Consider the following 17,692-nt stretch of genomic DNA (forward strand, 5'->3'; position numbering starts at 1 on the left):
TGCCGGCAGGACTGAAGACCGACAGGTCGCAAGTTCAAATCCAGGGAGAGCGCGGATGAGCTCCCTCTAACAGCTCCAGCTCCTCATGCGGGGACATGAGAGAAGCCTCCCACAAGGATGGTAAAACATCAAAACATCTAGCCATCCCCTGGGCAACGTCCTTGCAGATGGCCAGTTCTCTCACACCAGAAACAATTTGAAGTTTCTCAAGTTGCTCCTAACATGACAAAAAAAAGTTAAAACAGCTGTGTTTTTACTAGAACTTCTATGGGATCTTGTGATTTCTAGTTCACTGAGACACCGAAACAGAGTTAGGGACTTTCCACACAGCCATATAACCCAAAATAGCTGCTTTGGAACTGCCATATCAGTTCATATCAGCCAGCAGCCCCTGGGTCTTAAAGGGAAAGATCAAAGAGTCCCTGGTGGGTGTGCAAAGTGCAGTATAGACTCATGTATAAGCCAGGCATGGGCAAACCTTGGCCCTCCAGGTGTTTTGGACTTCAACTCCCACATTTCCTAACAACCATGCCTGGCATAAGCCAACCTCATACATATGTTGGGGGTCAGGATCATGTATTTTCATTTGACCCATGGAAAAGTCAAGGAAAAGAGGGAGGGAGACGGTTAAGTCACCAATTGATGGAGGAACATACTATATGCCTGACCTCATCTACCTGGGGACAGGTGTTGGAGCAGAAATTATGCACTTTCATATGATAGGTTCTGGATAACAAGATAGGGTCTGGAGAACAAGCCCTATGAGGAGCGGCTTAAAGAGCTGGGCATGCTTAGCCCGAAGAAGAGAAGACTGAGAGGAGACATGATTGCCATGTATAAATATGTGAGGGGAAGTTATAGGAAGGAGGGAGCAAGCTTGTTTTCTGCTTCCCTGGAGGCTAGGACACAATGGAGCAATGGCTTCAAACTACAAGAAAGGAGATTCCATCTGAACATCAGGGATAACTTCCTGACTGTGAGAGCTGTTCAGAAGTGGAACTCTCTGCCCTGGAGTGCGGTAGAAGCTCCTTCTATGGAAGCTTTTAAGCAGAGGCTGGATGGCCATCTGTCGGGGGTGCTTTGAATGCAATTTTCCTTCTTCTTGGCAAAATGGGGTTGGACTGGATGGCCCACGAGGTCTCTTCCAACTCTAGGATTCTATATATTCCAATCCAAAGCAGATCTTGTGGGATTTTATTCAGCTGTGCCGAAGGAGCCAAGAAAACCGAAGCTACGAGCCAAACTAGAACTTCAACATCACCCTATGTTTTTCGAGCTGCGCGTGAAGAAGCCAGAAGTTTGATGTCACTCGGCTTCCGGTCTCTAGGACCAATGGAACGCTTCGGGAAAGCTAAGCCGATTTCCATAGGAGAGCGGTGTCACGTGACGGCCGCGCCGAGCCAATCAGAACCGGCGGAGAGGCGCGCGTGGCCCTTTCGCTGACAAGATGGCGGCGGTGGAGGCTGCTCCGGCTCTTCAGGGCGCTGCTACGCCTTCGCCCGCGGCTCCGGCGGCCGCTTCCCCGACCCCTTTGCCGGCGGCAGTGGCTGCCCCTCCGCCTGCAGCGCCTCCCACCCCAGCCCCCACTCCCCCGGCCCCGCTGGCTGCGCCCTTCCCCGGCGGGCGGGCGGTCCGGCTTCACCCGGTGGTGTTGGCCTCCATCGTGGACAGCTACGAGCGGCGCAACGAGGGCGCCGGGCGGGTCATCGGCACCCTCCTCGGTAAGGAGCGCGTGGGGATGTGTCGGAAGCACTGCCAGCGCCAGTTAGGCCGGGGAAAGGGCTCCAGGCAAGCAATTCTTCCAGGCCCAATTCATGTATACAGGCAGCCCCCGGGTTACAAACATCCGCCTTCCAAAGGACTCCTAGTTAAGAACGGGGGTGAGACAACAGGATGTGAGAGAAATCCACCCCTTGGAAGGGACATTATTATTTATTATTATTTATAGTATTTATAATCCGGGGACTCAGGGCAGAGTACTATGCACATATACATGGCAAACATTTGATGCCATTTAGACATACAACATCTATAGACAGACACAGAGGCAATTTAACATTCCAACTTTTCCGGCTTCATTAAGGCAGGCTTGGTTCTGGTCACAGGGGAAGCTGCTGTTTCACTGTCCACTTGTGACAAAGGGTCCTTTGGAGAACCCCCCCAGTGGTGCAGTGGGTTAAACCCCTGTGCCGGCAGGACTGAAGACTGACAGGTCGCAGGTTCAAATCCGGGGAGAGGCGGACGAGCTCCCTCTATCAACTCCAGCTCCTCATGCGGGGATGTGAGGGAAGTCTCCCACAAGGATGATAAAAACATCAAATCATCCAGGCGTCCCCTGGGCAACGTCCTTGCAGAGGGCCAATTCTCTCAAACCAGAAGTGACTTGCAGTTTCTCAAGTCACTCCTGACACGACAAAAAAAAGGGTCCTTTGATGTAGTACTTCCTCATTCTTCTGCATGTTGCTGGAAGGTTTTATGGCATCGTAAATTAGTTAAATTCGCCTCCCCACATTAAGCGGTACCTAAATTTCCTACTTGACAGATGCAACTGTCTTTTGAGCTGCATAGGCCAACAGCATGCTAACAGTCAGTACCTTACCCGGGCTGGCTTTGAACTCATAATGTTCCACTTGAACATTAAGAACTTCCCGAGTGTGAGAGCCATTCAGCAGTGGAGCTCTCTGCCCCAGAGTGTGGCGGAGGCTCCTTCTTTGGAAGCTTTTAAACAGAGGCTAGATGGCCATCTGTTGGGGGTGCTTTGAATGCAATTTTCCTGCTGCTTGGCAGGGGGTTGGACTGGCTGGCCCAACTCTATGATTCTATGATTCTATCTCAGTAGTGATTTAATGCAGCTGGTTACTAACTAGCTGCGTCACAGCCCGATCCTCATGGGGACATTCACTCTCTCTCACGCCATGAATGCTTTATCATGAATCCTTGTTTTCACAACAAGCCAAATCTTTCAAAATCCAATTATTACAGGGAAAGTAATAACAATAATTCTCTATTTCTAGATCACCCTCTCTCCCCATGGGGACTCAGGGCAGTTTACATACATGTAAAAGGCATACATTCAATGCCATCATAAAAATCACACAACACTAAAAATGCAAAATAAACAGTAAAATACTTATTGAGGTTAAAAGTGAGGTTAAATCTCAATAGGGGCACAGACAACAAAACAAACAACTACAGGGGTGTTCACTTCCTTGTGCTATCCAAACTCATATATGGGTTCCTGGCGATGCCCAGGATATTTGAAATAAAAACAAAACATTTGTTTGGTTTTGAATGTTAGGTAATATCATTGAGGTAATTTGTAACACTATTTATTAGGGAAAGTGTGTTTTTTATTCATGTTCCCATTAGAAAATGCATAAGGATGTGGGTGAACTACAACTCCCAAAATTGTGGGTCAGTCCTTCCCAAACTCTGCCAGTATTCAAAGTTGCCTGTGTTAGGTATGTGCACCAAGTTTAGTCCAGATCTATCGTTGGCTGGGTTCAGTGCTCTTGGGTGCGGGTGAATTACATCTCCCAGAATTCAAGGTTAATAAGCCCCAAACCCCTTCAGTATGGAGGTCACAGTTCCTCTGGATGTGGGTGAACGACAACTCTCTGAAATCAAGGTCAGTTTTCCCCAGTCCCCTCCAGTATCTTCAGTTGGTCATGGACTGGGGTCTCTTCAACGTTTGGTCCAGGTCCATTATTTGTTGGGGTCACAGTGGTTTGTGGAAGTGGATGATAGTATTGCAACTCCCATCACCCACGGTCCATTCTCCCCCAAACATCATCAGCACATAAAATGGGTCACAGGGGGTCTGCCAAGTTTGCGCCAGGTCCCTCATTCATGGGGGTTGCATTTATCTGCAGAAGTGGCAGCTGAAGTGGGTAAAGGTACTGCAAATCCCATCATCCATGGTCCATCCTCCTCTAAACTACACCAGAACATAAAGTGGGTTGCAGGGGTTCTGTGTGCCAAATTTTGTCCAGGTCCGTCATTTGTGGGTGTTGCAGTGGTCTGTGGAAGTCAGAGCTCCGGCCAGAAAAATACATTGCCACCCACATGCAAACAAAGAAGTGGAGTTACATTTTTAAAATGTACCTGTTCCGGCCTACAAACAAATTCAACTTAAGAACAAACCTGCAGAACTCTCCTTGTATCTATATATTTTTATTTGTATACATAATAAAAGTGAAACTGTTTGTACCCATATTTCCTCAAATGTAATGCTCCATCAAATTTAATGTGCACCTCTGTTTTCAAAATCCTGAAACCAAAAAAAATAAATATTTGTTCCCTCATGTAATGTACAGCCACAAAAAAGTGTGCTCTTTGCCATTTGGATAACAAAGGTGTGCATTACTGTTGCTTCCTTATTAGAATTCCTTAATTATAAACAATTGTGTTAGAACACTGAAGCGTCTAGCAATGGAAAGGAAAACCTTGGGGAGTGTCTATGCTGTAGAATGGATCCAGTTTAATTACCTTGGTTCAATGCTATGGAATTGTGGGGCCTGTAGTTTTTAACAAGTTTCTCTTTCAAAGAATACTAATTCCTTACCAAACTTCAAATCCCAGGATTACATAGCATTGAGCCAAGACCATGAAATGATAGATGATGTCCCTCAAAGAGGAGCTCCAGGTGAATCTCCTGAAGCACCTTCTCATTTACTTTGGCTCAGCACTAAGATTACTGTATGAGGCAAATCTAATGTGCACCCCATTTAGCCAAAAAGGCATTAGACTATATACAGTATGTGACCATGTATATGGAAACACATCCAGAGAGCCCTGTGACTCCCACTGATGATGGATGTGGACCAAACTTGGCACACAGATCCAACATGAACAACTTGATATATTGATGGGGTTTGACCCTGAATGTTGGGAGTTGTTGTTTACCCATATCCGAATACTTTTTCAAATGGGACCATTCATACAATCCAAAACCAAACCTTGACTACTTCCAATGTTTGTCCTTATAAAACCCTAACCCGGGCATCGCTTCCATGTCTCAGCTGCAGTGTGTAGGTGTGTTGCATGAACATAATGAGAAGCAACAAAAATCTTGAAGATATATGTTATAAATCATATATATTTGAGATGTAAGTGAAAGGTTTTCATTAAGTTCCTGTCTCTGTCATTATTGCAATTTATGTATGTGTCCGCATCTCTTATAAGGGGCCGGTTTAACCTCTGGTTTGCTAATAAAACTGAATGACTGTCCCATGAAATGATATGTGTTTAAAAAGTGTGTCACCAACATGCAGTGTTTGGAAAGCTCTGCTATAAACTGTTAGGGTTAAGCAGGAAAGTCGAACTCTTGCCTCTCAGTTCCATTCAGCCCTACCTCCCAAAGTGCTTTGCATACATTTGCTCTGTTTTCTGGGGTTCATACAAATGATGGCTCTTGGTGGCGTTCGAAGCCAAACTGGAAGTTGATCCCTGACCTGCCCAGGTCATAATCAGTATTGAAAGCAGATTCCCAAGATCTAGCTGTTCGTTTTACTGCCCATGTGCTTTTGTTATGAGGATGTTCAAAAGTGGAAAAGGACAAGGTGAACTTTGAGTAAATTGCATTGGGAAAAATGGGCAGTCTGTAGCATATTGTTGAAGGGAAGAAATAATAGGCCCTGAACGATTTTCATGAATTATTTATTGCAGATAGAAAGGACCTCTTTTTGCATCCAAAAAAGCAGCTATGTTAGTCTCTTTCAACATGAAAAGGAGGAAAGGAGTCCTAGGGGGAAAAGATATGTGACAGTACTTCACTTCTATCTAAGGGTGAGGTTTCTGTTGTTTATAGCCAAAGCCTTCAAAGGTTTTGGTATCATGTTGTTGGTAAAAACCGGACTTCATTGACTTAACTAGTATCTTATCTGCTCAGAAGCACAAGACAAAGACTCAAAACTCTTGGATTTACAGCAGATATATTTCTCAAAACTACTGAACACACCCAAGAAGGTGAAGAAACAAAACAAGATGGCAAGAATAATATAATATTAAACAAAACTGATGATGACATAACTTTCCTCGTTATTACCTATAGTCCCCAGCTTAAACATCTTGAATGCATCCTCAATGAGATATTGCAAATTCTGGAGAAGAAAGCTGCCTTACAAGTTCTGGGAGGCAGGCCTACAGTTGGTTCTCCAAATCTTAAACAACTGCTCACTTACAATTTGTAATATGGACAGTTACAGTACAAGGTCCCACTACAAATCCAGATGCCAACCTTGCCTACATATCTACTCTTCGAGCAATATTACATACTAATAACTTTCATGATAGAGAAGGTCTTTATGAAGCATGTTTTCTTTAATTTTACAGGCACAATTGACAAACATTCAGTTGATGTCACCAACTGTTTCTCCGTCCCTCACAATGAGTCAGAAGATGAAGTGAGTACTAGTGTGGTCTTCATTTGGCATTACATTGTTGTTCTAGCTTCCTGAGTTCTAAGCCTAATGAAATAATGCAGTGGTGTGATATTAGCCAAATTGTGGTATGTTGGATTTAGGAATCTGAATTTTTTATATTTTTACAGAATTTTTAATTGAAAATGTTGCAATCTAATAGCAAGGGATATTCTGCCATATGGTCACACACAGTAATGTTGTGTTGCATTGCTGGGATCTATTTATTCATGAACATGCACTTTAATGCAGATGTTGAGAAGTGAGAAGGAACATCATAAATATACTGAATATTTTGACATTGTGGATTACTGAAATGCTATCCCAAGAGAAACGTGTATGGAAATATTTGTTCTCCATGTTTATCAGGTTGCTATGTTTTTTATCATTTCTTTGTGCTGTTTATTATGCCCTATTAATTTGAGTGTGCGCTTCCCCTTGCTGAAAACAATAAAATTACAACTATTCATTAACTACAAGAAAATAAACAACAACTACTTGCTAATAGAAGGGTTGGTTATGGCATAGGAAAGTTGATGACATTTTATTAGTCTGATGAGTTCAACTTTCACTACTATGCATTTTCAAATTGGTTTTGCTGTTTTCCAGGTGGCAGTTGACATGGAATTTGCCAAGAATATGTATGAGCTGCATAAGAAAGTGTCTCCAAGTGAAATTATTTTGGGATGGTAAGTCATTGTTGCTGTCTGCCTAGCCAATTGGAAAAGATCTTATTCTACTACTGTATATAAGGTTTACAATATATTTTATTTATTTTGTATCTCGTTCTCCCCCCCCCCCCCCCCGCGGGGGGCCCTCAGGGCAGTTTCACAATCGGCAACCGTTAGATGCCCAAACAAGATAATTATAAAAGCAATTTACATTTAGAATAGTCGTTAAAAATCTGTTCAGTAGCAATCTTGGGCAGCTACCTCACCATGCATTTTGAAATAAGCACCCAGCTCCACTGGTGATCTAAGGCCTGTTATTATGTCTCAGCTTAGTCAACCTCACAGGGCTTTTGTGAGTATAAAATGTGTAGGGCTGGAGCAGTGTACATTGTGTTAAGCTTCTTAGAGAAAATGTAGTATTTAAATGTTATTGACACCTTTGTCATTGAATATTTGTATTGGTTGGTTTCTGTTATTTAGTGTGATAAAACTGGTTATACTTATTTAAAGCACTTCAAAGTATCGCAGAGAGATGCTTTATGGATGCTGCTCACTTTTGACTGCTGGAGCATTATTTATTATGTCTCACTGAGCCAGTTTTAAAATGTCTGTGTTGAATGAATGTAATTGTGTTTGTTTGTATCTTAATAATCCAAACTCTTCATCTTTTTCTTTGAAGGTATGCAACAGGACATGACATCACAGAACACTCTGTCCTGATTCATGAATATTACAGTCGGGAAGCACACAATCCAATTCATCTCACTGTGGATACTAGTCTACAAAATGGGCGTATGAGTATTAAGGCATATGTCAGGTATTTGCAAAAACAATTTTAAATTTTTTGCTTGTTTTATCTGTTTTGTTAAGATTGCAGAATACCATTTGTGATCTAGATTCACTGTAATGAATTTGTTAGCATTGAATATTTGGCTTTTATATTGTTAGCTGCTCTGAGTCCCATATTGGGAGATGGGGCGGGATATAAATAAAGTTGTTGTATTTATTTGTTTATTTATTATATTTATATCTACCACTCTGTAAGAATTAAATCCCTAAAGTCAGTTTACAGACTAAAATCATAAATGTCAATAAGAAATTATGAAAATGACCCATCAAAATAGATTGTTGCTTAATAAAACAAATAAGACTCTTGTCCATAAATGACATACTAATTAAGAATGCTAAAAAACATTAAATGAGCATGGATGGAAAGAAGAGAAAGTACATGTTGTCCTCTTTTTAACAATTCCAGTTGTGTAAATGAAAGCATTTTTAATGGAAGTATGATCTTCACTTTCTTCCACCTGCTGTGTGTTCAAATGGACTAGAAATGAACACACTTCAATTCATTCAATTCTCCTTTCTTATATTGCCTATACCACTGCCACCTTTTTAAGTTGATATACAACTGAAAAATATTGGAAATACAGTAGGTTCTCCACTTTCACAGGGATTAGGGGTGCAGATCCCTGCAAAAGTAGAAAAACGTCTTTTTAAAACCTATTTTTAATTTTAATTTTTTAATTTAATTTTTTAATTTAATTTTAATTTCTATGTGTTTTGTTGTAACTATTGTGTTCTGGATGCTGGTTATTAACACAAAGCCCCTCTTGTACTGTAATTTTATATATTTTCTGTATTGTAATTTTGTATAGGAAGACCTTTTTTTACACTACTTAACAAGAAAACATAATTACTTTACCAAAATAATTGTTAGACTTTGTTCTTGAATAGAAATTTCATCTTCCGTGTTAACCCCCCCCCCCCCTTATTTTTTAACTCTTGAAAGAACATTTGTCTTGGAATCTCTACATTCTCCAGTGTATCACTATGGTCAACTTCCAGTAGATTTTGACCATAGTCAGCCTGGTGGACCTAGAGATGCCTGGGGAGAGCATATTAATCAAATCTGCAAATAATCAAATCCACAAAAATTAAACCCACAAATGTGGAGGGCTGCCTGCAGGGTTCTTGTATAGCTTTAAAAGATTTTTCTTTCAATTCTACAATAACTTGAAAGGCAGTATATTTTTCTTTGAACCTGGGTCTGCTCAATCTGTGTGCATTTTGCTTGTCTGTGTCTTCTTTTCCATGATAAGCATGCAATTAGATCCAAGGTAGATGTTTCTGTGCTTTCTGTTAGGAATACTGCTCAGTTAGTACACTGCTAAAAATGATGTTCAGTTGGACGTGTTGACCTTTGAAAAAATCTGCTTGTCTCTAGTACTGCAATGGGAGTCCCTGGTAAAACTATGGGAGTAATGTTCACTCCCCTCACAGTGAAGTATTCCTACTACGACACAGAGCGAATAGGTGGTAAGCACTTCATTTCTCGTTTCATACCTGGCTGATGTCTGAAACTGTTTCCCCAAGTTACTGCAAAATTCTGATATACAAGTACAGAATGCAGTGAAAGGCATTGACAGGGAGGCAAGGTCTGTGTTGACTCTCAGTGCCTGTCTTTTCTTTGGGATGAAGTAAAAATGCTTTAGTGGAGAAAGGGACTAAAGCTAACTCACCACACCTGATGTTAAGGCTGCCAAGGTTAGGAGACAGGGTTAACCCCTATAGGAGAAGCGTGACTGTGCTTTACCCCTGTACTTTTTTCCTGTAAAACCATTCATTCTCATACTGTTTGTTTTCTCAGTTGACACATTGGCACTGTTAGCTTGTCTAGTGTTATGGAGAAATGCAGGGTTGAAACAATGGTTTTGTTGATCTGGCAGAGTTATTCAAAGCATCCTAAAGAGGCTGGAGCTTACAAAATGCAAAGCGCATAGTGATTTTTTGAAATACTGACGTATTATTTTGTAAGACGTAAAAACCTATTGATCCTTATGTTCTAGTTGGCATGCAGGGGTTTGGTGACATTTTAAAACTGTCTCCCATGTTTTCTATTTATCATAGTATGTGTTTTTAAAAAGCAACAGTTTGAAGCATGGAGTATACATAAATATATAATATGACTGCATAAAAAAAATATGTCCCTAGCTATTATCGCATCAATAAGTATCCATCATGATAAACTCATATTTTAAGTTAGCTTATGGGAAATAGCAAACAGATCTCTACCAGTAGATAAGATTCCAGATTTCCTGAAAATATTGAATAGCTCTTTATTGTCTGCAATTAAAAGCAATTAAAATGTTGTTGTTTTATGCATAATTATGCTCTCTATGGACACATCTACATTGCGACATTAAGGCAGTTTGACAGTGCTTTAACTGCCCTGGTTTAATACTATGGAATTTTGGGAGCTGGACTTGCAAGGTTTTTAGTCTTCTTTGTCAAAGAGTGCTGGTGCCTCTCCAAACTACAATTCCCAGGATTCCATTGTATTCAGCCATGGCAGTTACAGTGAAACTGCCATTACTGCATCAATTCTGAGTGTAGATATAGCCAGGTCCTTTTCCTGGTAGCAGTGGTGAGAGAGACAATGATTCTCTCCACTTCATATTCTTTACATGTTATGTTTTTTTAAATGGCCAGTGACAGATCCAGATCTGAGAACTTGAGTTGCTTCTGAAAAATCACAAGGAAGTCCTTGCTTCTGAAAAATCACAAGGAAGTCCTTGTGGATCATACATTGAAAGCATTTGGTGGATTTCTTTCTCTATCTGAGTTTCTTGGAAACTCTTTTGAGTGGGAAAAGGAAAGAGGACCAGCAAGGAAGGGTTAAACACAAATAACAGTGTGTATCCTCACACTCTCAGAATTACTTTATAGATATTTTAAAACCTCTACTTCGATGTTCAGTAGCTGGTTGAGTACTTAATGGTTTTCCTAAATTGGAAGATGAATACTGCCTTAGCAATTTTGATTTGAAGCACTCTTCATTTTTTAAAAAATTACATTCTTATGAATAATACAAAGAGAAAGACAATTGTGCATAAGTCTGTTTCCTTGGGTGCATGGAGTGAAGTGCCTATATACAGATCTTTGTAGACAATGAGCATAAATAGCCATAGAAATGCAAAAACTTGTGGCTGTGCTGCTGGAGGGGACAGGTGTGGTTTTAACAGTAGTCACTAGGGGAGGAAAGGTGTTACTTACCAGGAAAACCATTATCTCAATTTAACCCACTGTCAATAGAGCAACATTTGTGGATACAGTGTATTCCAATTCAACTGTTCTGAATATTTATAGGTTTTTTTTTTAGTTTACCAGCTACCAATATTGTACTTTGCTAATTTTGTCACTTACCAATAATGCTCTTGGTTCTCGAAATGAATCCTATCATACAATAACGGAGGAAAATGTCAAGACAAAAGTCAGAACTGTTATGTAGTAATTGTTGAATTCTCACTGAAGAGAGATTTCCCCCCCAAAAAAGCTGTTTATAAATGAAGCTTTATTTTCATTAGAGTATTTGCTTAATTTATCCTTTTTAACAATGTTTCACCTTTTAGAGCAGTTTCTTAACAAGCTTTCAAGATTATGAAACACAACTGTTTATAACCTTTTTGTTGAATAATCTTGCGTCTCTTTTCTAACCGTCTTATTTTATCATTTTAGTGGATCTCATTATGAAAACTTGCTTTAGCCCAAATCGAGTGATTAGTTTGTCCAGTGACCTTCAGCAAGTGGCCACAGCTTCAGTGCGGATCCAGGATACTCTGAACACCGTGCTGCAATATGCAGAAGATGTATTGGTAAGATATACTGTATTGTAGTTTTCCTTGGAAATAAATGCACTGTGCAAGTTGATTGATCGATTGATTTTTTCCTTCTACATGTTAAGTAGCCTCTCTATCTGTCTTTTGTCTAGTCTGGTAAAGTGGCTGCAGACAACACTGTTGGTCGTTTTCTGATGGACCTCATTAACCAAGTTCCAACAATTTCTCCAGAAGACTTTGAGACAATGTTGAACAGCAATATCAATGTAAGTCATGGGACCAAACATGATTGCTGGACAAGGTCATATGAGGACAGAGCTGTGGCTGTAGTAACAGGGCCACTGGTGATCACATTCCACCTCTCCTTTATCACTCTCCAAAACATGCACACTTTCCTTCCAGTTTTGTCAATGGCAGCTGGAATCCTGTCTGAAGTTTCTCTAAAAAGGATGCTGTATGATCAGGTGTTCTCTTTATCTTCAACATACCGAGACCCTGAGGGTTTTCAAAAAGCATAGGATACTGATGTACTACAAATGTTAAATAGAAAAGATTACGGAAAGGTCTTACAATAAAATCTCTATCTTCCCACATCAGAGTACATGCTTTAAAACGAATGTGTTTTTGGTATCTAACTGCAGTGAAAATTAAATACAAATCTATCAACCTATTGCTTTGTTTGCTAAAAAATTGATAATAGCTCAGAAATTGACAAAAGTGGAGCAGTTCCCAAACTGAAGCCTGGAATTAAAAAAAAATTAAACATGTAATAGCACTTGTGGGAAAGCTGAGGTTTATTGTACAAGTCAATATGAATGACCAGTCAGACTAAGCTTCTTTTCAGCATGGCTCCCTTTTATTAATTTCATCAAGGACAGCAAGGACTTTCCACCTCTACATGGACACATTTGGACCTGTGGAGAGGTGCTTTGGTTTAATAGTAAAGTTCTCATGCTGTGAACCTATGAACCAAAGGCTACATATAACAGCCCTTTCTTTTGCAGAAAATAATATACAATGACTGCTGACTTTTTGGTTTGTTCTGTTTTAAAAATTATTATGCCAATATGCCATATTGTTGTTAATAGTTTAATCATATTTAAGAAAAATAATAAATCCTTCCATAGACCCAGAAGAAATTGCAGATACTAGATGTCATTTTCTCTGACTTGGGGTTCAGTTTTCCTGTCTGTAGATTAGACACATAGGAACTACTGGGTTTTCAATGCATGATGCTCGATTTCAGAATAGCCAACTTGATTACTTCTCTTGCTTGACTGAATCCAGTTGGTTTAAGGATAAAGTTCCAGAGAATGTAACTGTCTAGTACAGTCTGGAGGTTTTGCCAATCTGTAGTTGGAAACTGCATTCTCTGGCACAATTCAGTGGACTGAATTATAAGAAATGTTATAGTTCTAATTAATCTTTGCTTATGGAATACAGATGTATAATACATGCTTACCTCTCTTTCCTTACAGGATCTGCTGATGGTGACTTACTTGGCAAACCTCACCCAGTCACAGATTGCACTCAATGAAAAAATTCTAAACCTGTGATAGATCTACTGACAGAACATGGAGAAAATTGGAATTTGTGCCCATGGCATCAAGTTATGTAGTTGGACTATAATTCTGAAATGACTATTAGCCTAACTTCCATCCTTGCCCTATCTATTCCCTCCTCCTCACAAGAAAAATAAAACCTGAAAATCAAATGGGCTGACAATAATTAAAATTATCATTATAAATAAACTAAAAGCTCTCAATCTGTTCAACCTCACACACATATAACTAACATGGAAATTTCTTCTTGTTGTTAAAGTGTTTTGATTCGTAATAATTCAAGTAAGTAAAGTAAAGGTATTGCTATTTTTAAATTGGAACTTATTCCCAACAGAACCAGCTCAAGGAGAAGGGAAGAACAAGCATGGGCTTCCAAAGATGAGTGGGAAATGGTCAGAATGGTGTAGAATTGTGCAGTATTGGTGGTTTTTCCTATATAATAAGGGTCAAGTCATTTGGGTAGGCAGGCATACAGATTATAGTGTATAGATCTAGGGAAATAATAGTTCCACTCAATTCTGCTTTGGTCAGACCTCACCTGGAATCATGTGTCCAATTCTGGGCACCACAATTCAAGAGGGGTATTGATTGATAAGCTGGAGGGTGTCCAGAGGAAGGTGATCAAAATAGTCAAAAGGTTAGGAGGCCAAGCCCTAGAAGAAGTGGCTTAAAGCACTGGACATGTTTAGCCTGCAGAAGAGAAGACAGAAGACATGATAGTCATGTTTTATTATTTGAAAGTTTCTGACATTGAGGAGGGGAGAAGCTAGCTTTCCGTTGCTCAGGAGACTCAAACATGAAGCAATGGATTCAAACTGCAGGAAAAGAGATTGTAACTGAACATTAGGAAGAACTTACTGTAAAAGCTGTTGAACAGTGAAATTCAACACCTCAGTGTGGTGGAGTCTCCTCTGAAGGTTTTTAAGCAGAGGCTGGATGACTATCTATTGGGAGTTACTTTGATTACATTTTTCTGCTTGGCAGGGGATTGACTCGGATGGCTCTTGTCTCTTCCAACTTTATGATTTTATCAGCAACTTGGCATATTGCTTAAGCTATGAAACTAGAAAGCCAGCACGGCTGTGGGTGCTATCCAATGTATTGCACAGGATCACATATGCAAATCCAGAAGGGCTGATGGGTGAGCTATGATAGCAATGCTTTTAATGCTTGGTCTGCTGTTGAAAGAAGGAAGTATCTCTGGGAAGAAGGTATCACTTGGAAGAAAAGGGAAATTGTTACTGAGACATTCCTTGTGGAATTTTTCTCTGGGCAAGGCAGGAGATGTTCGTTATAACAGGCTGTTAGATTATTAAAAACAAATTGTGATGTGCACAGATTGCATAATGAAGTAACTGGTAGGTCAAAATGCTGCAAATGGAATATGTTATCTAGTCTCATTAAGTGTTGCTGGGATAGAGTTGGTACCGTGATGCATGTAGAGAAGTGTAGGTGCCAACAGTCATATTTAGACAGCTAGGTGCGAGTCTGCCTCCAATATCTTTTCAGAAATTCACATCCATCTCCTTTCGTATTCCTGACCATGGGATCACGCTCATTTCCCCCTAAATTTACTGAAGTAAGCCAAGCCATCTTGAAAGTTTAGAATTTGTGTCTATGCTTGACTATGAAAAATCAGATCACGTGTTTCACCAGGGCCATCAATAATCTCAGTGTGTGCTGTTGCACCATCTTGATGAAACCATATTTTTGCATCACTACTCATCATCACTATCGCATTGTCATCTTTGGCCAAAATAGTGATCATGTCCTGACAACGCTTTGCATTGTGAGAAATCCCCAGAATTCAACTTAGCACAATCATATTCTTGTATGCATGGAAGTGCAATTCTGTGTGAAGTATGCACCTTAGGGACCAACTAGACATCTGCAAAGCTGCTGCATGGCACCAGACAGAACATTGTGAACTAGCAAAAACTGCCCCCACTCATTGCTTCCACATTTTCGGGTGTCTGTATGCTTCAGGGATGACTGGGTGGCTTCTTTGTCATCACGTTTCATGTGGTCCGGAGCTCATGAACCCATTGCAGTACAGTTTTGTGATTAGATATCACTTCATGTCGCACAACACTGAAGTGTTGTACAGTCGCCACGGATTCACTGTTTTTTAAAAATTGTTCTACTCCAAACTGTGCTCTGCAGTCCAAGGTGCATTTGAAAATGTATGTTTGGGAAGTGTGCATTAACCCAGCTACATCCATGACCTCCCCATTGCATCCAGGGAGGTCTGAAGAAAAATTAACTGCTTATAGAAATATAATCATATTCCTAGTGATTGGGATCCATACCCAGTTTTGAATATCTGAAGAGGGCTATTGAGCTTTGCATATCCTCAGGTGACACCACTGTCAGGGGTCTTTGTTGTGACTGTTGCAAAGTCACTATATCTGTTACCCGCCTGTTTGTTCTCTGAAGAAAACAATGGGAGGATGTAAAGGGATATCTTGCTTGTGAAGCTTATCACAAGTAATATTGTAATGAACCAGAGAGCTGCAATTGCCGCCCACTGTCTGTTCCCCACTTAATATTTAATATGAAATGTTAATATGAAAACCTTCCCTTGACCGTGTTGTCTGGTCAACCAGCGGTTAATAGGCTTCAAACCAAGACCTCTTCCTGTTCTCAGCCCACTGCAATCTAGCACCTGAGTAGCATTTTACCAGTTTTGGAAGGACCTGGCTGTGAATTTGGATTTGTGCTTTAGCACCACCAAAGAAGCTCAGTATTTCAACAATAATGTGAAATAGATAACTTATCTCTAGCATTTTGGAAAGTAGTGGGAGAAAGGGAGAAAGAAAGCAGCCAAATCGGTGTTTTGTTTGTTATCTTCTATGCTTTCTTCACTATTCCAAAATGCACTCATGTTGCAGCAATGATACTATCTTTACATAGGATTTAACAGATCTCCAAACTAAATTAGATGTTTTTCTTTCAGCACATGAGCTTAGTAATGCATTTCTTGCTTTTGTACTTTGATCTGGTGGTTTAATAATGAGCCGGTCTATGGTTCAGGAATGGAGCAGATCTGCAGGTTTGTCTTCCTTTAGAATGAGTGCACTAGACAGATGTAGGATATTCTATATTTTCCTTTATGCTGAACATTCAGAATTACCATAAATGGGAGGCAATGAGTCATTCTCTGAGCTGAAGAGTCTGTGAAGTTTTTTTAATAACCTCAAAGCAACCTCTCGACAGCACCCATCCATATCCTCTCAATTGTGTTATCACTGTTAAGCTACAACCATCATTTGAACACAGATTTCATAAAACATCAGCTGCTCATTGCAGAATATCATCTTGTCTGAGTCTGAAAGCTAAAGAGTGTTGGCCCTGGTTAGTATTTGGTTAGAGGATCACTAGTAAAAACTAAAGAGGCCCAGGTAGGGCTAGGAAAGAATTCTGCCTGAAACACCGGAGAGCCATTAGGAGGAATCGGTAATACTGGGATAAACAGTCTCAGCCAGCATTTTGTTATTGTGTATTCGTTCAGTCGCTTCTGATTTTTCATGACTTCCTGGACCAGCCCATGCCAGAGCTCCCTGTCGGCCGTTGCTACCCCCAGCAACTTCAAAGCCAAGCCAGTCACTTCAAGAATACCATCCATCCATCTTGCACTTGGTTGGCCCCTCTTCCTTTTCCCTTCCATTTTCCCTAGCATCGTTATCTTCTCCAAGCTTTCCTGTCTTCTCATTATGTGGCCAAAGTACTTCATCTTTGCCTCTAATAATCTTCCCTCCAGTAAACAGTTGGGCTTTATTTCCTAGAGTATGGAATGGTTTGATCTTCTCATGGTCCAGAGTTTTCCTCCAACACCACAGTTCAAAGGCATCTATCTCGCTCAGCCTTCCTTATGGTCCAGCTCTTGCATCCATAGGTGAATACAACTACTTTAACTATGCAGATTTTTGTTGCCAGTGTGATGTCTCTACTCTTCACTAATTTATCGAGACTGGTCATTACTCTCCTCCCAAGAAGTAAACATCTTCTGATTTCTTGGCTTCAGTCTGCGTCTGCAGTAATCTTTGCACCTAGAAATACGAAGTCTGTCACTGCCTCAACGTTTTCTCCTTCTTTTTGCCAATTATCAATTATTCTGGTTGCCATAATCTTGGTTTTTTAAATGTTTAATTGCGACCCAGTTTTTGCACTTTTTTCTTTCACCTTGGTTAGAAGGCTCCTCAGCTCCTCACTTTCAGCCATCGAAGTTGTGTCATCTGCAAATCTAAGGTTGTTAATGTTTCTTCCAGCAATTGTAACTCCAGCCTAGGGTGATACCAGAAGCTCCGAGGGTTACGGAGATGCTGCAAAGGTGGCTGTGAATAAGAGAAGAGAAGGGGCAGAGTGAGAGCAGGGAGAGTGAAGGAAGGATAGAAAGGAGGGGATACTTAGGGTAAGGGTTA

General features: G+C 40.4%; 1 protein-coding gene across 1 annotated transcript; it reads left to right on the top strand.

The window, feature by feature from the left end:
• The first annotated feature begins 1,428 nt into the window (after positions 1-1,428).
• On the top strand, positions 1,429-13,423 carry EIF3F (eukaryotic translation initiation factor 3 subunit F). Its single transcript, XM_060769209.2, has 8 exons — positions 1,429-1,721; positions 6,334-6,404; positions 7,029-7,108; positions 7,770-7,907; positions 9,318-9,409; positions 11,609-11,745; positions 11,862-11,975; positions 13,188-13,423. The coding sequence occupies exons 1-8, from the start codon at positions 1,448-1,450 to the stop codon at positions 13,263-13,265; spliced, it is 984 nt and encodes a 327-aa protein (XP_060625192.2). The 5' UTR covers positions 1,429-1,447; the 3' UTR covers positions 13,266-13,423.
• The last annotated feature ends 4,269 nt before the right edge of the window (positions 13,424-17,692 follow it).

Source organism: Anolis sagrei, chromosome 3 (genome assembly GCF_037176765.1).
Source record: "Anolis sagrei isolate rAnoSag1 chromosome 3, rAnoSag1.mat, whole genome shotgun sequence".
NCBI lineage: Eukaryota > Metazoa > Chordata > Lepidosauria > Squamata > Dactyloidae > Anolis > Anolis sagrei.

What these genes read in the sequence shown, in the direction of transcription:
- EIF3F (XM_060769209.2), top strand. Translation starts at nt 1,448, where the DNA reads ATGGCGGCGGTGGAGGCTGCTCCGGCTCTTCAGGGCGCTGCTACGCCT. An exon ending in ACAATGAGTCAGAAGATGAA is followed by an intron (nt 6,405 to 7,028) that starts GTGAGTACTAGT and finishes GCTGTTTTCCAG; the next exon opens with GTGGCAGTTGACATGGAATT. An exon ending in CGACACAGAGCGAATAGGTG is followed by an intron (nt 9,410 to 11,608) that starts GTAAGCACTTCA and finishes TTATCATTTTAG; the next exon opens with TGGATCTCATTATGAAAACT.